This window comes from Passer montanus, unplaced genomic scaffold (genome assembly GCF_014805655.1).
Source record: "Passer montanus isolate IOZ18808 unplaced genomic scaffold, ASM1480565v1 scaffold20, whole genome shotgun sequence".
Lineage (NCBI taxonomy): Eukaryota > Metazoa > Chordata > Aves > Passeriformes > Passeridae > Passer > Passer montanus.
In genome coordinates, this window is record NW_024366592.1 from 9,650,565 (window position 1) to 9,673,532 (window position 22,968).

Here is a 22,968-nt window from a genome sequence, read left to right on the forward strand (position 1 = left end):
ATATATTGTATAACTAGTGTTAGTGCTTCCATTTGCAGATCTCAAAGAAGTTTGCTGAGCAGTCTTATAATTTTTATCTATTTTTTAGTCATGGGGAAGACAGGGTAGAAAGGGAATGTGGCTTCTTTAAAACAACATTATCAGGTCAGCAAGAAAGGAAATCTCTTTGATTCCAATACAGTGCTGCATTGGTGGGCAGTGACATCCATCTTCTTACAGGGAACTTCTATTTAAAACAAACACCTCAATTTGGAAATTCTAACTCAGTCGCCAGCCTTTAAAGGAGTACATGTAAAAGTAAAAAAAAAGTCTGTAAAACGTGAAAAACAGGTCCTGCTACTACTTAGAGCAAAAATTGACCAACATCAATTCAAGTGTATTTGCATGCCATAGTTTGAAGAAACAGTAAATTAGAGTCAAAGACTCCAAATATATAAAAAAGGCTATGACATTGAGCCAGGATGAACTCACTCTTCCAGTTCAAATATGTAAAATGCGTCTAATCTGGTGTGTTAACGTTTTACTGGCAGGCTTTGTAAGAGATCAGTTACTGTCTGTCTGCACCACTCCAATTTTATGCTGGACAAGTCGCATCTGTCTTTCTGCAGTCAGCATAAAGCCAGCAGAAAACTGACATAATCTATGCATCAGGTCCCCCGGTTAATTTGACAGAGAAACAATGGTGTGACCGCATCCGAGCTGAATCAGTTTTGTCCTGCTGTCTAATCAGTGGCACCGAGACCTTGTGCTAATGGTGATGGAAGAGCAGCCCTAGCCCAATGCCCCGACCCCGCTGCTGTTTCGCGTTCAGGTTGCCTCGACCAGAGCCAAGCACTCTCATTCACCAGGAGCAGGGAAGGGAGCAGAGGTAACTCCGCTTTCCCAGTTTCCCGAAATAGCAGGGCAATGCTTGCTGCCGCCCCCCCACTCCCGCAGTTTGCTGGGCTGCATCTCCCTTCCTACTGATACCCGCAGAGCCCGGAGGCGCTGACACGGCACGGAGGGGCCCGGCGCGGAGCAGCCCCGCAGGCGCAGCGCTCACATCCCGGCGCACCGGGGCCGGCTCCGCGCCGCTTCCCCGCCCGCCCGGCGGCAATGCCAGACCTGAGGACGCTGTCATCTTAAAGAGCGCAGGGGAGGGACCGTGTGCGAGGGAGGAGGCGGGCGCCAGCAGCAGCATCTCCGCGGGAGCCGCCGCACGAAGGCGCGCTCCCGGCCGCCCCGCTCGCCGCCCCGGCCTCCAGCGCGCCGGGCCCGGGCCGGCCGTGCCGGTGCCGCCCCTCGGCCGCGCCCGCCCCCTGGCCGCCTGCTCGGCGGCGCGGCAGTGCCGGCGGGGCTATGGCTGCGGAGGAGGTGCTGCAGGGCGCAGACCACTACAAGAGCGAGATCGAGCGGCTGACCCGGGAGCTCTCCGAGACGACCCACGAGAAGATCCAGGCGGCGGAGTATGGGCTGGTGGTGCTGGAGGAGAAGCTCACCCTCAAGCAGCAGTACGATGAGCTGGAGGCGGAGTATGACGGCCTCAAGCAGGAGCTGGAGCAGCTGAAGGAGGTGAGCCAGCCCGGGCTTTTGTCTGGCGCCGCCGCCGGGGTTGCGGGCAGGTGCGGGCGCCCCACGCGTGTCCCTGCCGGGGGGCGAGCGGGGACGCGAGGCGCGGGCCCGGAGCGGCTGCGGGCTCCGCTCCGGGGCGGGGAGGAGGGGTTTACCGGGGCCGAGGATCAGCCGGGACCGTGGAGCTTAAGGACGGATTACACGAGATCGCAGCCCCCTTGCCCTGAGAAATTTCCTGGGGCCGCGCTCCGGCTGCTGCCGCCGGCAGCCTCAAGTTGTGGGAAGAGGCGTTTGCGGCAGGGGAGGGTCCCCCCGCTCCTACCTGCGCCGCATCGCCCGAGGCTGGTCTGGGAAGAGCAAAGGAAACAGTGGGATGAGAGCTGGGCCAACGCAGTGCATAAGGAGTCGGGATCTCTGTAAACAGCTGTCTGCAGTGCGTGAGGAGAGAGACAATTCCTTTTGAAGTTATTTATAGAGCCGCTCTAGTCTGCCAGTGAGGGGAACCGCTGCAATTGGGAGCGGGGGCGGGTATACAACACTCTCGAGGTCACCCATCAGTGGAAATTAAACTTCTGCGTCATGCTGAAAGGGTGAAATATTTGATTGGAGAAGTGATTTGGGGTTATCTTTCAAATGTGTTTTTGTAACACTCAAAGTATGAAGTAGGTGGGTGTTACACCTTGCCTTTCAGCTCTGCTAAACATGACTCTGACTCCGAAAAATCATCACCCTCCCTCTGTTCATCCTTAAGGGAAGTAACTTGAGGCTGATAACAGTACGTGGGAGCTACAGAAGGGCTGTGTGTGCACACGTATGCAGCACTCGCAGCTCTGCACCTCATGCTGTTTTTATACCGTCTCAGAATGTAACTGACTAGGTTTTGTAAACAGAAGCTAAAGCATCAAACAGATATTCTCCCAAATTTACAATGTATCTATTTGTTCTACAAAAAAAACAACCCAAAACAAAAAACCCCCTGCTATATAGAATGTGAAGAAATTCTATTAGAATTCATGATATATCTATTAGAGACCATGAACATGTTTCATATGGAGGAAATACATTTAAAAAACTTAAATTATTTCTCTTTATATTCTTTAGGCTACTAACTGATGCCCTTTTAGAAGTGTTTTTAATAAAATAAGGGTTTCATTTTACTTGCAGGTAAATGAGTTAAGCTACAGACATGGCTCAGTGTCCAGAAGAGTTGAGAACATTTTATTTTCAATATGAAGAATAAAGCTGTTTTTCAGAAAAACCTAATGGTCTCCTTAAACTTGATCTCTGCCTCCCTGCCCCCCTGAGCCTATGGAGTAGGCTCAGGACTGCCAGTAATCACAGAGTGAGGGGTACAGATACATGACTTGCCACTGGCATATGAAGGCAGTGCTGTTTGAAATGACCTGACAGTAACAGAGGAACAGAATTAAAAGGGGAAATGCAATGCAGTTTCTAGGGAAAAAAAGAAGAAAATGAAGAAGGAGGTAAGCAAAGCTGCAGCTAGCAGTTATCCCACCTTAATCATGTACAAAAGAAGACCGATGAGAAGCCAGAATAACACATGGGTGCACATGGCCGTGGATAGAAGAGCTAGTGCAAGGAATTGAGTTGAAATTATGAAACTGGAGGGATTAGTCAATGCAATTAATTTAAATCAAAGATGGGAACAAACTCTCTTCCTGTTTACCTCTCCTTGAAGTCAGTGCATGCTCTGCAGCCCAGAATGTCTCCTGTGGGGCCATGCCTTCATGCTGTGCCAGCCACAGCATGGATACTGAGGGATATTCACAGAGGGAGGAGCAGGAGAAACCCCATAGCTTGCCTGATGCCAAACAGGAGTGGTGCTTCTCCAGTTTCCAATCCAGACCCAGGGTTCTCAATTCCAAAGCTCTCCTTAGCAGCAGGTAGGGCATTTCCATCCCCCACCTAGGCTGCAAGCAATTGTTTTCTTGCTTTTAACCTTTATAGCAGAAACTACACTGATTCTTACTGCATATGCACTCTGCAGTGGAGAATTTTCTCTTAGCCCTTCCTGTAATCTGTTTTCTACTTCTGTGTTAGCACCTCATTGGACAGTTCCCTCAGCACAAGTCAGACCTGTAATGGTGAGGCATGCTGTAATCTGTTTTCTACTTCTGTGCTAGCACCTCATTATGATAGTTCCCTCAGCACAAGTCAGACCTGTAATGGTGAGGCATGAGCAAATGGTGCCTCTGACAACACCAGTGAGGCAGAGTTCAGGTAGTTCAGGCAAATTGTCCTGTGGAGTGTAGATGTGGGGCTGTAAGGTTCTGTCTGAAAGCTCTTAAGGGGGCAGAGAGGTCCAAAACCACATTTTTGGTTTAGTAAAGCACCATCCAAAATGTGTGGAGGAGAATTGTTGTGTCTTTCTTCCGGCAGGCCCTTGAAAGAACATTCTGCCCAATGGCAGGACATTGAATGCCAAGACTGACTGACTGACTCAGGAATCTGTGCTGTGCTCCTCCTTCACTGCATTTGCATCCTCTTTGAAGCCATCTTGGGGCATAGAATCTAGGCCTCAGATTTGTGCTAGAATAAACAGTTTGTCCATTCCTGAGGAATAGCAGGTGCAAGAGGGTGGCCAGGATTTTGTTAGGACAATTACCTCTCCTGCAGACCTTCTCTGAATAGATTCAGTTACGTGCTAGAATAAACAGTTGTCCATTCCTGAGGAATGGTAGGTGCAAGAGGGTGGCCAGGATTATGTTAGGACAATTACCTCTCCTTCTGCAGACCTTCTCTGAATAGATTCAGTTACTGAGCTTGACTTTTTTTTGAGACAAGTCTTAATTTTTTAACAGTTTTACTATTGATTGCTTGTGTTCTGTTGTTAGGATCTCATTGCATTTATTACTCAGTTGAAGAGCTGCCTATCTTTAACTTTACTCAGCCGTGGTTTGGCAGACTGGGATCTGAAGTCTTCTCCCATCCTCCTTGGCAATCCAAAACTCCACTGGACTTCAGCAGTCCTTTTCCATATAAATGGCAATACCTCTGCTATACAGTAATTTCCATCATTGGAGAGTGAAATGGGAAACTAAGGCCATTATAGGATGTTGAAGTAAAAGCAAATTACAATATATTACATTAAATATTAATACTTGTATACAGGATATATGCTATCCACCCTGCAATATGAATTATTTTGGTAACCTCTGATGTTTCTTCTGCTGTGTTCAGAAGTCTCTGCTTTAGCCCAAGATTTTGATGTTTTGGGCCATGAGAAATTTATGTTGCAAAACCACTGTTATTATTTAAAGCTGTATTAATTTTCATAAGGTTTGGGGGTTTTTTTTTCTTTTTTTTCTTCTCAATATTTCTTATTTTTCTTATTTTTCTTCTCAATATTGTGAAAACAATATTTCTCTGTCAATTACATCTCAGTCTAGTAGAATTTTGGATCTTTGGTGAAACACTATCATTTTAGGGCCCCTGTTATGAGTGTTACTTTAGCAAATGTGCCTTTTAATCTACAGTCCATAAAAATTCAGAGACTAGGATTTGCTGCTGTTAGCCATGGGATTGAAGGTAGCTTGTTTTCATTGTCTTGCTGAGTTGGGAGTTTAATTGCCATCATCTTTTATGTAAAGCATCTTCCAGTGGTTTTATTATATCTGGTCTTACATGTTCACATTGCATTTGCTGTAAGAATAATGTGTGTTGTTAGTTCTGTTTCTTTTAATGTAAGTGTAAAATGGCTTCATATTGATGATCTTGCCTGTTTACTGTAGCTGTCCCTGCTTTAGCATGGGTGTCCCTTCCAACCTCAGCCATTCCATGATTCTCTGATCAGCTACTGGACACTTTATGGTGCTCCATAAAGTTTTTAAAGCAGAGAAATATTAGTCATATCTGCTCATAATTAAATGGGGATGGAAGGCTGTGGTGTCCAACTCTGCAAGAATTAGGCCTGGGAAATCCTAGCAGAGGTTTTTCTTTGGGAATCAAATCATGAACATGGCAGCTGTTCCTCTCCTTGACTCCCTGTCTGACTGACTAATTTAGGCAATATCCCACTTGGCTTCTTGGCTTTTATGTATTTCATTCTGTGGAGACAAACTCTTCTGGCTTGCACAGGGCACTGGCTATCTGATTTCCAGGCAGTTTGGTGCTTGCTTTATTTAAAAGCAAATTATCCATGGTGAATACTTGGAAACGAGACTAGTGGTGAGCAGCCCTGTCCTTGGCAGGTGTTTGTTTTCTGTACCTCACAGAAATGTTGTATCAATGATTATGAAGTGCTTACTCAGTTTACTAATAGGGCTTCCAGGAGTAATTCTTGGTCTGTGTGTGAAGGAGAGGAGTTTTTTGAGGAGTAGCGCTGAAGGTCTCTCTGACAGCTTATTTTCTGCTCTGCTCTTCCTCGCACTATTTCAGCACAGGTGACTCAATCTCCATCTCTCCTCTTCTGAAGTGATGCTGCCCCTCCAGCTCCCCCACTGTTCTCCAAAACCTCTTGCCCTCCTGCTGCTTGAATCACCTCTGCCTCTTCCATCTTTGAAGTGTAAATTTGGTGGTACTTCTCTGGATCCAAAAAGGCTGCAGGATAGGGAGGCTCCTCTCAAAAAGCATCCCAAATACAGCCCTCTTAAATGTGGGTTCTTATACACGCCTGTCTACATCACAGGATGCTTAGGAAAGTGTGAAGCAGCTCATAAATCACACTGAGATGTTCTAAATTCTCCCCAAAGCTGAATGTGTTCCAAATGTGGAACTTGGGAGCTGTGAACTGCTGCCATCTCAGTATATCTTTACACCTCCTTCCAGTGGCAGTGTCTGTGGGCTTGTGTTGGATGAGGCAAAACATTTTCGGCATCTCATCCTGATCTCACCACTTTGTCCTTGGTGCCTGCTCACGTTGTGTCGCTCAGAAAGGCAGTGCTGCCCAGCACCCAGCTCAGAGATGAGGACATTCAGTTATTACAGGCTGGGGACTGACTGACTGACTGGGGGTCAGGTCTGTGGCACAGGATTTGGGAGTCCTCGAGGACAGTAGCTGAATGCTGGACAGTGGTGTGTCCTGACACTGGGAATTCTATCAGCATCCTGGACCTTTAGTAGCAGAAGCAGAGCTGGTAAGTTGAGAGAAGTGGTTGTCACTTTCAAGTGGGCAGTTGTTAAACCACATCCAGAAAACAGCTTCCAGTTTGGGTGCCCTTAATCCAAGAAAGACACGGATAAACTGGACTGCATTCAGCAAAGGACCACCAAGATGGTCAAGAGCTGAAGCACTTGCCCTGTGAGGAGAGGCTGAGGAGCCTGAGCTTCTTCAGCCTGGGAAGGAGAGTGGTGTGAGGGACCCAGCCTGTCCATGGACACAAAGTGTATTGAGAGGTCAGAGTTAGGAGTTTTGTGGAAGTGCCCTGTACCTCTAGTTGGAGGCCTGTCACTAGGTCAAGGGTTGGTACTGGGTCCAGGATTGTTTTAATTTACTCATCAGTGACTCAGATGGAGGGGCAGATGCCTCCTCAGCAAGTTCACTGCTGACACAAACCTGGGAGGAGTGGCTGATACCCCACCAGAGGGCTGTGAGCCCTTCAGAAGGACCTCGACAGAGATGGGAAAGATGGGCACAGGAGAACCTCCTGAAATTCAGAAAAGGCAAGTGAAGGATCATTTACCTGGGGAGGGATAACCCCAAGCACCTGGCTGGGTGCTGACCTGCAGCAGAGGGAAGCAGCTCTGTAGAGAAGGACCTGGGGGTCCTGCTGGACAGCAAGCTGTCCATGAGCCAGAATACTGTCCTTGTGGCAAGAAAGGCCAGTGGTGTCCTGGGGTGCATTGGGAAGAGCATTGCCAGCAGGTTGAGGGGGGAATCCTGCCCCTCTACTCAGCCCTGGTGAGGCTCATCTGGAGTGCAGTGTCCGGTTCTGGGATCCTCAGGACAAGACAGAACTCCTGGAGTGGGTGCAGCAGAGGGTGACAAAGGTGAAGGGACTGGAGCATCCTTACAAGGATGGGCTGAGAGAGCTGGGTCTGTTCAGCCTCGAGAAGAGACAAAGGAGAGGGGACCTTATCAGTGTCAGTAGTATCTAAAGGGAGGGTGTCAAGAGGATGGACCAGGTTCTTCCTGGTGGGTCCTGAGCAATAGGACAAGAGGCAATGGGCAGAAATTATTGCACAGCAGGACAAGAGGCAATGGGCAGAAATTGTTGCACAGCAAGTTCCACCTTAACATGTGAGAGAATTTTGCTGTACAGGTGGCTGAGCACTGGAAGAGGTTGCCCAGAATGGCTGTGGAATCTCCTTCCCTGGAGGAAGGAAGGTTGGAGTAGCTGACCTCCAGTGGTCCCTTCCAACTGCAGCCATTCTGTGATTTTGTGAAGGGTGGGAAGACAAGAGATAACTGACATAAATTGAAACTGCACAGGTTCAGACTGAATTTAAGGTAGATCTGTTTGGGCAGTCCCACAGGTTACCCAGAGAGGCCATGCAGTCTCTTTCCGTGGAACTTTTCAAGCCCCAGCTGCATACAGCCCTCAGGAACGTGGTCTGAGTGCAGGGCTGGTCCTGCTGTGAGAGGAGGTTGCACTAGGGGAGAAAGGGGGCAGACAGCAAGGGGCAAAGTCTCTTAAGGGTGCCCACTGTGCACAATTAAATTTGGTGGCGTGTTGCTGTGAGTTACCCTGTACACAGTCATGTCCTACCTGGAAACAGTGACTGTCAGCAGGCTCACAGCCTCACTTTGTGCTTGAATTTCATTTTCTCTTGCTTGTTATTAAGTCTGCAGTGACCTGGGGTTACTAAGGGTGGGGTTTGATGTGCTCATCTCTCAGCAAGACAATCCTGCATCTCCCTCTGCCATTCCTGCCCCTGTTCTGGCTCTCAGCTGTGCAACTGTTCATACTGGCACAGCAGGGTAGGAATCTAGCCTCAGTTAAAAATAACTGAGGAGGGGTTCTTGCTGTCTGTAACCCAGATTGGTTTCATCATCTGATTCACAATACCTCCCAGGGAGCTGTTTTACCTTTGCCTAAAAGTCAGCACGAGGAGAGGAGTGAATGCAGAGGGAAGAGGGGGATACTGATGTTAAGAGAGATGCTCATCAAATTACATCAGGATTGCTTCCTCCAAGAGGAAATGAATCCTGTACATTAGCCTACAGAAAACATAAGCAGCTGAAATCATGTTAAGGGAAATTAGAACTATTGTTGTAGCTTTGGCAGCACGCAAAGAAAAATGCAGATGAAGCTTTTGGGTTTTTTTCCAGGAACCTGTATTCCCAATTGCTCTCAGTAATCGTGTTTTATCCTTAGCAGCCAGTACAGATGAACATGCAATATTAGTCCTCCTATGATAGCCAGCCCTTTAGCAGGGATGGTCAGCCTTCAACACTGGGGGCTGACATCTTCACAAAATAAATCCAAATCTCCAGTTTGTTTTCTCCCAATAGTTAAATTATTTTTTTCATTTTATTCTTTCATCAAATAAATCTCTTTATAATCTGAGCAATTCTGATTGAATCAGTTATCTGGGTTGAACTCCTCAGAGATAAATGGAAGTTACAACTAGATTTTATGTCAAATCTATGGAAAAGTAAATTTTCCATAGATTTGCTAGTAAATATCGGATTAGTACCAAATCTAATATGACTGATTGAGGTGTTAATGGGTGAGCCACACATTATGATTATGAACTACTTCCTGTGTAAGGCTTACAAATGTAAAATTAGGGGTCACAGGAGAGATTTTAATCTGAAGGTCCCCATCTGTTCGGAATTAGGTATTTTTATAGTGGATTGGAAAAGAAATAATTTGCTACCATCTTTTGACCTTCCTTTAGGTGAAATACTTTTTCCTCCCCCTCTGTGTTGCCTAGTGGATTTTATTTTTCAGGGTATGTCTGTGCAGTCTGTGTGCACAACAGCATTCAGGGCGAACACCTGGCTTCATTGAAAGTGCAAGAGGGGCAAAACAATGGTGGAGAAAATAACATTTGGCTTAAAACAGTAATTTGTGAGCATTCATCATGGTAAAATGAGGAGCTTTCTCAAAGTCAGATAGAGTGAATTTGCACCTGGGCAACTTTTGTGTACCTTATGCAGTTGGCAGTTGGAGGAAAATACATGCAAGATCATGTGTTTTTCTGGCTGTATTGAGAGCTTCTAGAAGAAGAGCTTTCTTCTTGAGATTAAATGTGGTTTTTCTTCAGTACCTCTTATGTTTCTGCATCAGTGTTTTCTCCATACGGACAATGAGATTAAAATTCAAATCACCACTTGCTCCTGCTTCCCTTTTGCCTCTGTTATAGATTTCCCTTCCCTCTTTGTCTCATACCAGAGGGGGTAATGTTTAATTCAGTACAATTCTATACTGTACTTTTTTTTTTGGGGGGGGGGGAAGGGATGATTTAAAATTATAATGGCAGAGACTGAAAAGCATGCATTCATTCCTGCCGAACTGTCTTACATTCATTGTGATTTTCATAGCCTTCTTCTTTCCTCATTTCCTTGAGAAATCAAAAACACTCATTTTATGTGGGAGGAGAGAGAGTATTTGCCTAATTTAGAGGAATTGATATAGCATGTAGAGACATGAATATGCCCTTTGTCCCTTTATCACTTGCATCTCTCACAGCAGATAATTATGAGGAGAAACCAGCAATTTTTTGTACTGTACTGTGAATGCAGTCTGAATACAGACCAGCTACAGATGGAAGTACTTGGGACTGGTCAGAACGTGAAAAATGTGCCTGAGCAAGGGCAGGAACCTGAAGCTGAGGTTGGCAGGTAGAAATTAAGCCTGGTTACAGATCAGTGTTTTGTAGATGTCTCTACTTCTCTGCAGACAGTAGTATTAAAAATAATTTTGGGATTATAATATTTATGCTTCTGAATTTCTTTCACAATCAAAGTTTAATTAACTTGGTAGTTAAAAGAAGGAGCAGGCCACTGTCCTAAATCTATGGTTTTGGGACAGACCTATGAGACACCAAAAGGCTTTCACTAAGACTGAAATGTGTCCAATCCCATTTTCTTCATCTCTCTTGGGGTTCCTCCCTCTCTGTCGGCAGCCTGATTCTTATTCTTGTACAGTGCTTGTCTCCTGCTCATGATGGTTTATGTACTTTTACATTTTTTTCAATCTTTGCCCTATATCCTACTTGGTGTTCATTTGCTGCTCTCTAAGATGTGGATCTGAATTTTTTATATTAAAGAGCCTTTTTGTCATTGTGTGAATGTAAAAATTCTGGCCATTTTTGGCAGAATTAGACCTTCCATACTATGCTCAGATATTGTAAGGACATGAGGGACTCCTAGAAATGTTTCAAAGTGCTTTGAAATGTTGTTTCAGCATGGACTGAAAATGAAACAACCAAGGATTTGTCCACTCTGCTTTGCAGCAGCCTCACCATTAAAATCATCCTTGCAGAGATCACTTTTAGGGCAGCTTCAAAATCAGGTTGGCTGTGTGGGTGCAAAGGAAGAACACCTTTCCATAGGGCTTTAGGAAACTCAACCCCCTTAAAAAAAAAAAAAAAAGTATGGTTTCTGGAATTATTTGTTTAAGCCCATTACAAGACAGCTGATGCCCAGTGAGGTTAGATAATGCACTCAGACCTTTTGATTAGTACTGGGAATGGGGCTCATTATCCACGTGGTGCTGCCATACCTTCTCCACACCCTTGCTCCCCTGAATCACACCTCAGTTTCCTCTGCACTGTCTTCAGCCCATCTACACAGCCAATAGTTCTCCAGCTGATAGAGATGGAACTGTGCTGAGCCAGGAAGCATCAAAGACATCCTCAGTTAGCAGAGCTGGTCATCTTTCACTTCAGTCAATCACCTCTGGGGATGTTTCAGCTAAATTATATAAACTTTCCTTCCTGGTGGTTTGGGTTTTTTCGTCTGTGTTTGTTTGTTTTTAATTCTGTGGTCTCTCAGAACTCACAGGTAGCAAGGGCAGTGCTGTGCATTTGATTTGTACTCTGGGAAGACTGTCAGCACCAAACAGGCTTTCCTTGGATGCCTTAGTCACTCTGGATGGATTTAAATGTCAGTGTACTGAGAATGAGCTGCACAGTGCTGTTTGTCATCACTGGCTAATGACTGATTCCCACGGAATCAGCTGCTAGCAGCTGCAGTTTTAACTTCTGTTTTGGACACTTAGAAGGGGAAACCCAATTCCTAGTAGTTGTAAAGCTCAGATAGGAAGACAAAAGCAGACTTTTAAGGATAAAGATAGGAATTTGGGTCAGGCAAAGGGAACAGGTGCCTTGGTGAAACAATTAATTTATAAAAGCTTGGCTGTTGGCCAAACATGAACACAGCATGATTTGGATTTTGTCTTCTCAGGACTGGAGTGTTGTCTAGTCACACCCACAAGGCAAGGTGCAGGATGCCAAACTGCACTGAATCCTGGCCTTGCCCAGAAAGGTAGAACTCTCAACCTTTTGGCATTTGAGTGTTAAGAGAATTGGAGCTTTTGGTCTAGAGGCAGATGGAGAGTTCACAATTGGGTTAAAGTGCCTGTGTAGTCATTGCCTCTGGTTCTCAATTTGGTGGCTAAGACACTTAACAACTGCATTGTCCAGCTTGAATCTGTGATTCTTTTTATTAAATATGGGCTCTCAGGAGCTTGTAGTTCCTATAATAAATAGTATTAATAAAGACAAGCTTGTGGGGCTTTTTTTTTTTTTTTGGTGAATAGGAAAAGTTTTGCTCATACCCTGAATGCATCATAGAGTTTTTGCAAGGCATTAAATGCTTGCTTGGTTCTGGATAATTCCAGATGACTGCACAGCAATGGGAAACATGCAGATCTCACCTGAGTTTAGTTGAAGGCAACATTTGCATTGTTCTTTCTCTCTTTGATAACTGCTTGTAATTCCCACCTACAAACAGTTCGGAAAGGTTGGATTTAAGCATCCCATGTGAAGAATGCTACCTCTAACAATATACCTTCTATTCAGGGCTGTGCCTAAAATTCATTTATAGCAGACCAATGCTCCAAGACCAATGCTGAAGACCTGTCTCCATGGGTAAGTCAAAGATAAAAGGAAGCAATGATTTATTGTTGCATCTCTGCCTACCACACATTGGCAAACAACACTGTCATCAAGATGCAAGGGATAAAATGTGTTACAAACTGAGAATTCAGATTTCTTCCCACCAAAGTGGGAATAACTTGGATAATTATAATTATTGTGTCTCAAGCATATGATCTTTGTTCTTGTAGATAAATGAGTTGTCATAACTCTGCTGAGCTTCTGTGACTGCTCATGTGCATGCATTTGACCAGCCCCAAAGTGTAAGAACAAGGTGAAAAAAACCCACAGCCAAACACAGAACACAGCAGAAATCTGAAGGAAGGAGTTTTCAGCTGACATGGATCTTCCATCTGCAGTAAGCTAAAAATGTGCACTAGATCAATTACTAATCCATAAAATCTTGGTCATAAATCTGGGTGCTTGGTGACAAATTTTAAAGTAAATTGTAAGGATATGGTACCAAGGACTCCTCTGTGAAATAAAGTGTATGATATATAACATTAGAGAAGAGAAGCAGAATTTAGATGGAATGTAATTGTCTGTGTATACCAATAAGGGAGATGGAGTCTCATGGCATTGTTAGGAGTACATTACTTTGGGCATTAGGTAATTCCATTTCTTGGGCATTAGGTAAGCTTTTCATTTCTCTGCCAGATAAGGCCTGATGGTTGCCATCTGGTAATAACAAAACTTTCACTTAAGATGCTGTAAGCTCAGCTGTGTAAAAATAGTAGCAAATCTGGAACAACACAGTTGAGGGACAACATTTTTTCCAAATGTGCTGAATTTAATGTTACAGTGGTGCTGTAGATTCTTAGATGCTTTGTATTCACAAAATAAAATCCACACTAAAGTAACAGAACTGAATTATCAAGTTTAGACCAGATTTGGAAATTTGTCCCCAAAGTCTGTATTTCATTTGTATTGGAAAACATTAGGTTTGCTTTGTGAAGCAGGCTGAGCAGCTTTGCACTGAAACCTATATTTCTAGACTTCTTTTTGCCCACATACTTTGAAATTACAAATCACATACCTGAGTAATTGTTGTGATACATAGGCTCCTGGCTTTAAATATTTTTGCTGTAGTTATTTAATACTGCATCATGTTTTATAATTTAAAGTATTTTCTGTCTAATTGCTTGAGGAGAGATATTTATTCAAGAACAGAAAATGCAATGCTACCTTGATTATAGTTTTAGCACTTGTGTTTGAAAAGTACTTGACTCACAGGTTCCTGGGCTGATGTTAGAGACACTCAGAGTCATGCCCGTGTTTTTATGGTTGTTGAATTTGCTTTTCTAGCAGATTAGACTGATGAGAAGACATTTAAACCTAAAATGAGCCTTGTTTTGGGTATACATAACCATTTTCCTGGGTATAACAGGCAGAGTTGCAGGTGGAGAGCATGCTGTGCTCACTTTTTATTCCATAAAGGTTTCTCAGTTGCAAGATGTTTCTTGAAGTGTGGGCCCTGGTTTCTGAACAAGTGAGAGCCTGAGGTAGGCACCCTCAGCTGATGCTGGGCTGGGTACTGAGAGCTGCTGTTTTGTTGCCATCACTCAGGGACGGGCTTGTCACATATTCCAGTCGGAAGGAGCGGGTTTGGGAAAGGGGATCCTGAATTCTGCCCCAAAACCCAGCAGCAGAGATTCTTCTCCTGCCATCAGTTATTTTTGTTGCAGAAAGTAATCTACCCCTTGAAAAGGCGTCCAAAATCTGATAAGCAACACTTTCAGGAGCCTGCAGTCCGATGGTTTGTGCTGTCTGTGGAGGAAGGAATTGCAGCTTTGGAAGTGGCAGTGTAATGAATAGTCAGGCACTTACCAGAGCACTGGCACTGGATGGACGCGGGGAAAAGCCAGAGGGAGTGAGTCAGCATGACCTTGGCTGCTGCCAGAGTATCACATCCAGCCCTCCAGGGGCACTGGCATTGGTTGGGGTCTTTAGTGGAAGGAGACTGGTGAAATCAGACCTGCTGCAACAATTAACCACTACTTCTGTGTGTCTGAAAAGCGTCACTTGCACACAGAGTAGTGTGCAGAAAACCATCAACTTAAGCCAGTTGTAGTTGTTCAAAGGTGGTTTTGTTGGTAAGCAGGTCTAGTTCTTTGTTACCCTGTGACAGCACAGGCTGCACTCCAGGAAAATGGAAACAGGCTGAAAATTCAGAGCGCTGCTCCTTCAGTGAGCAGCATTTGGCATGCTGAGTCCCAGCAGGGTGGGATAAATTGTTATTTATTGCATGACAGTAACACCTGGGGATTCTGCAATGCCTGGCACAAGGAGTTGCAGGTATATAAATAGAAGAATAGAGATTTTACTGTGGAAGCAGGACTTTGTCAGGGATTTGGTATTAAGGAATAATAAGGGGGATTTACAGATAAGTAATAGAGAGGTCCAGAAGCTGTGGTGGGATAGGTTATTCAGCCATAATTTCAAAGGAAATCTGTGACTAAATCACAAGGAAAGCATGGATTTTTCTCAGATTCAGTCCAATAATTTATCTTCCAAATCCTTCCATTTAAAAAAGCTGGTCAAACAGCAAGCAAGGGCAATCAAGTGCCCTGTGCTCACTGCCCAGGCTGTGCACTGGCAATGTCTCCCACTGGTACCAGGGTGACCAGTAAGGCCATTTAGGAATGGTGTTATGGTAGTTTTGCTACTTTATCACAATCAAAGCTAAAGGAAAAAGGAGGATGAAAAAAACTCAGATAAACCTCTTCGGTTTCTCAGTTCATTATTTGGAAGTGTTTCAGTGGCAAAAGCCCTTGGAGATCATCAGCACCTCATCAGAGCATCCCATTCCCTGTGGGGTCCTGGAGTACGTCCCCATCTCTCACCCTGAGCTGCCCTTTCTGCTTTGCTCTTTCCCCCTTTGGAAGCTGACTGCTCCTGGCTGCCATCTCACAGTTTGTTACTGTCTTCCTACTGCTTCCCACTTATCTCTTCCTGAACCACAACTCTTCTCTTCTGGGACTGAGATTTTCACATCAGCATTTACTAATCCCAGCAGCTGGGATTTTTTCTTTTCCTTTGCTCTTTCCATACACCTATTGCTGGTGGGAGAAACTAAATTCCAGCCACCTCTCCCTGCAAGGAATGCATCTGTGCCTGCTGTCTGTGGGTAGCCTCACCCGACAAAGTACCCCTTGTTCCTATTGCTGCATGGGGAAAAGTTAAGTGACAGGCTTTACTGTGGTGACATCCAGCATGTGGGATGACCTTTACAATGGGAACACGTGGGAAATCTTCATTTAAATCTGTGAGATGTGACTTTTGGAGTTCTTTGGGAATTCAGGCTGGCTAAAATCTCCTGGGGTGTGTTGAGCACTAGATAAGGCTTCTTGCAGAGCTGGCAGTGGTTAACATGGAGCTTGGAGCAGGAGTTTGTAGAGGGCGAGGTCCTTGGGGCAAGGCCTGCCCTTGCCCTCCTCTTTGTACTGAATGAACACAGTGCGCCTCTATTCTTGCCTGGGACAATTAGGTTCTATGGCAATATGAGTAATTAATAATAAAACGGGGCCTTTTCTGGGGATGGGCTGTTAGAAATAATTTCCTTCTGCCTATTGCTTCTCTAGAATGTGGTTTTCCTGAAAGAGATAGTCGAAACACAAGCAGCCGTCACAAACCTTTAGCTCTGTTTGTTTAGGCAGTGGTGGAAAATCACAAAACTAAATTGTTGGATGGTTCACTGGTTTGTGCATCTTTTGTTGTAGTATCAAGCTCTTATGCAATGGACCCCTGTTTGATTAAAGACTCTTCTCACAAAAAGTGTGTTTCAACTGTCCAGATTTTTAATACGGTGAAAAGAAGCAAAGCAAACTACTGATCTCCTGGTTGCCCTTCACCCAATTCATGTGTGGCACACAAGAACCAGCTGTGCTGTACTGGATCAGGGTGATCCAGCTGCTGCAGCTGCAAGAGGTGGGCTCTTGTTTGCAGGTGTGGTGGATCTGAGCCCTGCCTTCTCCCATGTGCCCTCTGGGGCCCAGAGGTGCCATAAAGCATTTGGTTGCTTTGTCCCATCACAGTCCTTCAACAGCTGTTTCTCATCCCCGTGGCAGCAGGGGTGGCATCTGGCCGTGGGATGGGCTTCTGTGTGTGACACAGATCCTCCTGTCCACGTGCCTCATCCTGGTCTGAAGGCTCCTCTTGTCCATCTTCTTTCCCAGATGTCAAGGAAGCTGAACTCTAGAGGCTTTCAGAGGTTTCTTTCACACCTTTCTTTTTATTCTTTGCCAGACCTCTGCCGAAAAAGATGGTAATGACTGTGAAATTTGAACGTAGGTATCCAAGGGTACATTATTCCTTCAATTTTTTTTACTATGACTAAAAAGAACCTTCTTCCTTCAGTGAGTACAAAGCTGACATTTTCAGGAAGCTTCTTTCACAACTTTCTATTTATTCTTTGCCAGACCTCTGCCGAAAAGATGGTAATGACTCTGAAATTTAAATGTAGGTATCCAAGGGTACGTTATTCCTTCAAATTTTTTTACTATGACTAAAAAGAACCTTCTTCCTTCAGTGAGTACAAAGCTGACATTTTCAGGAAGCTGACAGCTGGTGCCATGATGGTGAAGATGACTGACTGAGAATCTCACAGTGTCAGTCATGATCCAGGGGTTTAGAGTACTGGGCTCCCACTAAACAATGCAAGAAAGCAATTATACTTGGTAGGTTGTATTTAATGAGGAGGATATTCATCCCTGAATTGTTTTTTAAAGTCAATGTTCTTTTCTACTCTGGTAACCATAGTAATTACACTGGAATTTTGTGTTTTAACATATTCATGCTCAAAATCTCTTCTGGTGGTCAGTTTATTTTTATAAAGGTCATGTTGTGGCCTGCAGCCAAAAGCACTGGTGCTAATACAGAATGTGATTTTTATCAGTTCTCACTAGGTATGCAGAGCCAGTTACAGTGAATATTTTTTCAGGTTGTATTTTTTCAATAAAAATATTGGACTCCATGACAGCACTGTTAATTATGATCTGAATTCTCTGCTGCAGCACCTCTCCTGAAATCAACAGAATTATGCTGGCAAAGAACTTGGTCCTTCATAGTGTCAAGTCACAGAGCTCTGACAGTGACTTCATTATGGCATTCCCAGAACTATAAGGTGTTTTGATGGGAGGACTTGGCAGCAGACTGGAAGCACTGGTGACTCAGTGCACAGTGCTCTGTCTTCTGAGTCAAAAATGTCCTGGTGTCCTGGCACTGCAGTTTGTAGTTTGGTTGTCTTGTTGTTTTTATGAGATGTAAACTCCTCTGTTTTAATAAAATTATTGTATATTACTTTTTGAAAAGGAAAATTAATATTCTTGCTGCTTTGTTGGTTTTTTTTTAAATTTAATATTAAGACAGATACCATTGGCTGCCTGTTTATACAGAATTGTTAGGAGAGATTAATCACCTTTGCAATCTGTGTCCTTTAGTCAAATTTGATCATAATTTGCCATCAAGATGTTTCAAGTTACTCCATTGGAAACAGGGTAAGAATTGCTCCTTGTTTGCCCTCAATAGGCCTAAATTTGTGTTTCTGAACTTGGCTCACCTTCCATGCTGAAATGCAGACGACCTCCAGATGTCCTTTCCTCTTCAGCTGTGGTCTGAGTCTGAGTAAAGGAGTTCTTAAAAGTGGCTTCAAAACTCACTGTCTGCATTTGAAATCTATGGAGGATCTTTGCTTTTCTGTTTGAATTCCCTCATCCCATCCAAAAAGGTGAAGTAAAGGAATGTAGAACAAGAGGTCAGGTTTATGAAAGGAGCATCTCACCAGACAAGGCTGCACACTGGATTGTCCCTAGCAGAATTAACTTTTAATACCTGTGGAAGACCTCTTGAACTAGCTGGAACTGGGATACTGGTGTTAGGTGAGCACAGTAAATTAATTGGTTTTGTTTTTATGAACTCATTGCTAAAGGTTTAACCATATCTTGATGGAGAGTGCTGGGGGTGTAATTTTTCCTTGTTATGCAGTCATAAGTGTAATCTAAATATGAAACTTGGATGTATGCAGGCCTCTTATCCTACAGGAACAAACAGCATTCAGGGGGCAGATAGATACTCATGGACCCACAGGATCCCTAAAATGTCCATCCTTCCCTCTGAGATACACAGGGCTGCATTTGCTGTGGCTGTAATTTGGGTTGTTCTGTGAGGGCTGTGAACCACCACTACCAGGACAGAAAATGGACAAATGTTGGTTCTTCTTCCCTCAATAAGCAATAGTAAATAAACAGCAACTCCCATCCTCTCTGTCTCTCTGCACACTGATTTGTGGAAGTATATAAATGTTCAGCAGGAATTGGAATGAGATGGCATCTCAAACAAATGTAAAAATCTTAATTTGCAGCAGTTGCTGTTGTATTTGTGGTCATAATAACTTTGGCCGTAATTTACAAGGTAGGTTTGCATCTGTAACTGACTGAAATGAAAGAGTTTCAAAATTAAGCTTAAAGCAATTTAAAATAAACTGTGGTTTTGCTTTTCAATTCCAAAGGAAGCCTTTTTTATTTCCCGGGCTGTATCAATTTTGTGTATATAATATATGTCATTTGGAGTTTTTGGGTTTCTACCTGCTTTGTAATAGCAGTAGAAAGTAGTTTGAAAAAATGTGTGGTGGGGAAAAGGTTGCAGTAGGTATCAATTTCAAATGAAAATATTATTTGTATATTCTGCAACAGTTTTTATTTGTTTGTTTGTGTTTTTTCCAGCCATAATAATGTAACACAGTCCCAAAAAATTTCTTCTGAAAATTAAACTATTGTTTGTATCTTCTGCAACAGTTTTTATTTGTTTGTTTCTTTTGTTTCGGCCATAATAATGTAACACATTCCCAAAATATTTCTTCTGTCTTTAAATACCTTTGGAGGGTTGTGAAGGAAAGTGTACTGCATTGCAAGACTATTTTCTAGGATAATCTTCATCAGATGTGCAGGTGATCATGCTCTGTAATGGATGCAACAGAGGGCAAGAAAGTAGCAGAAAAATAGCTGTAATTTACTGTTGGTAAATTGTGCTGCCTCTGTCAATATCAAAAAAAGCTGTTTTTTTCATATCTGCTGAAGTTCTCATCCAGAATAATTTAATCAGTTACAGGCTTTATAATATTGACATTTTAGTGAAGCATTGCTCTGTAAACATCACATTTCTGTGCAGTGCTGCATACCTGTAGTAATTACCATGGCTTAAAGCAGTCTAGTTCATAATTTATGAATGACACAGACATTCCCACAAGTCCTGAGTGAGAACAGCTTTGATTTGAGCTGTACACAGGCATGAAGAAGCTAATTTTGAATTCACAAGGATTCAGTACTGAGTAAGGTGACAGTTTTAGTGCCAAACATGCCAGAGACAGGAGAATTTCTGTACCTGGATACGTGAAATCTGCTGGTGGCTTCTGCTGCATTGCTGGTGCCTTACTGGAAGTGAAGCCATTTGTGTGCTGCTAGGGCTGGGTCCCCCATCTTCTGCATGCAGAAATAACTAAAGAGACGTTGAATTTTGACAGCATTTTTTCCAGGGAGAGCACCTCAGGATAAGAGGCTGGTTTGGAGTGTTTGAAGAAAACCAGGCTGACCCAGTTTTTCTGCACATTTGGCATTTACAGGAATGAATTTACAGCAATTCAAAGAGACCAGGTAGTCTCACTCTCCCTGAAGTCCCACCATGAGAGCACAGGAATAATTAAGCCTGCAGCCATACTCATTATTCCTGCTGTTGTTTTCCTAAGTTAAGGGATTACTGCCTTTATTTACTCACCCTTACCTATGGAGGTCTTCCTCATTGCCCACTGCTGATTGTTCTTTAATGCAATTCTGGAAACATCATTTGAAAAGGAGAGTCTATTGTGTGGAAAAGATATATGTAGGGAATTTTTGTTAACTTTTTTTTTTTTTTTGCATGGCTTAGCAACAGGATCAGCTGCAAAATAAAACAGGCTATAAAAGAGAAGGGAAAAGAGGTAGGTCTCGAGGGGCAGAGATGTCCTGTGGTTACAACAGAGAAGTCATGGGGATTCTGATTAAAAAGCTACAGACTGATCCTAAGTAATATTCAAGGAACTATTTCCCTGCTTTAGTTTTCACACCAGAGTTGGTAACTAGTGCTTTGATCTGTCTGTTTTCAGTGCCATGCAAAGTAGAGAGCAGCTGGGTTTGAAAGCTTCAGGCAGTCTGTCTGCTTCAGCTGTGTGTCCCCGAAGGCTGGGCCAGCTCAATGAGGGCCAGCTGACAGCACAGGAGCTCTGATTAAGCTTTGGCTTAGGGTCTGCTGTGCTTATTCTGAAGGTTTCTGAGGCTTCAGGGAGGTTGAAACAAATAAATAAACAACCCTGCCGTGTTTGCAGTAAAGAAATGAGATGATATCTCCCCAGCTGCCTGCTCTGCTCCTCTGCTTGGCTCCAGCCTGCAGGTGCTGGAGTGATGCTGCAGGTGGAAGTGGGCTCACACTGACCAAGGGGACTGTGCATCCTGCTGTCCTGGGGAGGGCTCCTGGGGAGGTTGTGTTGGTTGGCTGTGCCTGTCCCATGGAGACTCATTTCCCCACCAGAGAAGAAGGGAGAGCACCCAGGGAAAGTTGTTGGCCTGGCAGAGCTTGCCAGCTGGGTGAGTGCCAGAACAGGGGTTTGGCTGTGCCGGGATATCTGGGGAGTCTCCTCAGGACTGTGAGTCCTGCTTTCCTTGGAAGGAGATTCTGTGTTTTTATCAGTGTACGTTTTCCTGGCTTTACATTGTTTCCTGTGTGGTCAGGAATCTCTGCTGTGCTGTGTGCCTGTCTTGACTGTGTAAAATGTGTGGTGCCTCCTGAAAGGCATCAGAATATTCTCAGCCCTGGCTGGGTAAGTAAGGGCTTAAATAATGTGATTTCTTCTGTCCTACAGCTTTAGTAGCTCAGCAGTGGAGCTGTAACTTGGGGGTGGTAACTGAGCTTCTGGAATCCTTTTTTTTTTCTGAGGCTGTATGGGAAGGGGTGAACTCTGTGACTTTCTTATCTGTTGGTGAGTGGTTGAGAATGGTATTTAGAGAAGTAATTTTTCTCTTGATAGCTCTCTCATAAAATTCTAAGCATAGAATCCTAAAATATCAAAGTTTTTATCTTTTTTTCTGAGGGAAAGAAAGACAACAGTGGAAGAGAATACTTGGTAATTTCAGCACAAAACTATGCTTTTATTTTGGCTGCAGGCTGAGTTGATCCTCTGGGCTAACCAAGTGTCAGATATGTGATAGAATTGAAATAGAGATTGACTTTCTTGCTTGTTAGCTGACAATTTAGTGATGTTTCTGTGTCAGACGGTGCATGAATGTGAACATTTGTAGCCTGCTCTACAGGAGTGAGTGTATGAAATGAAATATTTTGATGGTGTTTCCTTTCCCTCCTGCCTTAGTCTGATGGATGAGGCTTCTGTGTTGTGCAAGGTGCTGGTCAAAGGACTTGAGTTCAGTGGTAAGGGTTTTGTGTTGTGTACCTCCCCTTGCCTGAAGAAGTTGCTGGATGCATCCCTCATTTCATCATGGATGGTCTTCAAAGAGATTTTAACTGATAGTTTAGGGTGCAAAATTTGTTACAGACATAAAGTAGCCTGGTTTTTAGACCTCAGCTTTTTATGTTCTGTGCCATTTGTTTCTGCTTACATGTATATGTTAAATAGGTAAGGTTTGCTTTAGGGAAAGCACAAGCTGTTAAGTTTATGATGATTTCTCTGAAATAAACCAGGGTTGAATGCTTAAAAATATTTAGGGTTATTGCCCAGCAGCAAATCTCTGTGCTAGTGGCTCTGATTAAATGGAAATTGTGCTGAAAAGAATGATTTTCTACAGTCACATAAACACATTTTTTTATTAAAAGAATTCTTGATTAGACAGGGCATTCCTAGTAGAAATTATACTGCCAGGTTATGGTTTTATCTTCTAATTTTTAATTAGACCTGTTTTTTAGGAGAGTCTACAGGGAAGCTTGAAATTCTAGTCTTGTCCTTACTACTTGCCTGGATGGATCAATCTGCTAACGGAAACCTAAAATGTGATTGTTGTTCCAAATTATTGTTTAGGTTTAAATGTCAGGGGGCACTATGGAGGCCACTAATACTGGATGTATGAATTAAATGTAAATTCATACTGGTTTAATTTCAATTGTAGCAGGCTTGTTTAAACACCAGCTAGCAGGCAATTTTTCTAGTCATGGGCGTGATGGTATTTCAGTGTTGTTTACTGCATTGTCTGAATTTTTTACTGCCTCTCAAAAGGTGAGAGCTTGTGTGCTCAGTGTCAGCTTATCATCTTGTCATTCTTTTCAAGCTACAAATGTATTTTCAAGGACTCTAGGAGATGTGTGGATTTTTGAGGGTGTGAGATCATCTGGGGTCGTCCCCCCCCCCCCCCCCCCCCCCCCCCCTGTTTTTTTTTG

At 43.7% G+C, this 22,968-nt stretch overlaps 1 protein-coding gene across 10 annotated transcripts in view; it reads left to right on the plus strand.

Moving 5' to 3' along the window:
- Nucleotides 1–1,338: 1,338 nt before the first annotated feature.
- Nucleotides 1,339–22,968, plus strand: part of BICD1 (BICD cargo adaptor 1) — a 251,762-nt gene continuing 230,132 nt past the window's right edge. For all 10 annotated transcript variants that reach the window (XM_039707899.1, XM_039707891.1, XM_039707897.1 and 7 more), the window contains exon 1: nt 1,339–1,551. In XM_039707899.1, coding sequence (XP_039563833.1) covers nt 1,339–1,551 — 213 coding nt within the window. The remainder of the gene's footprint in view (nt 1,552–22,968) is intronic.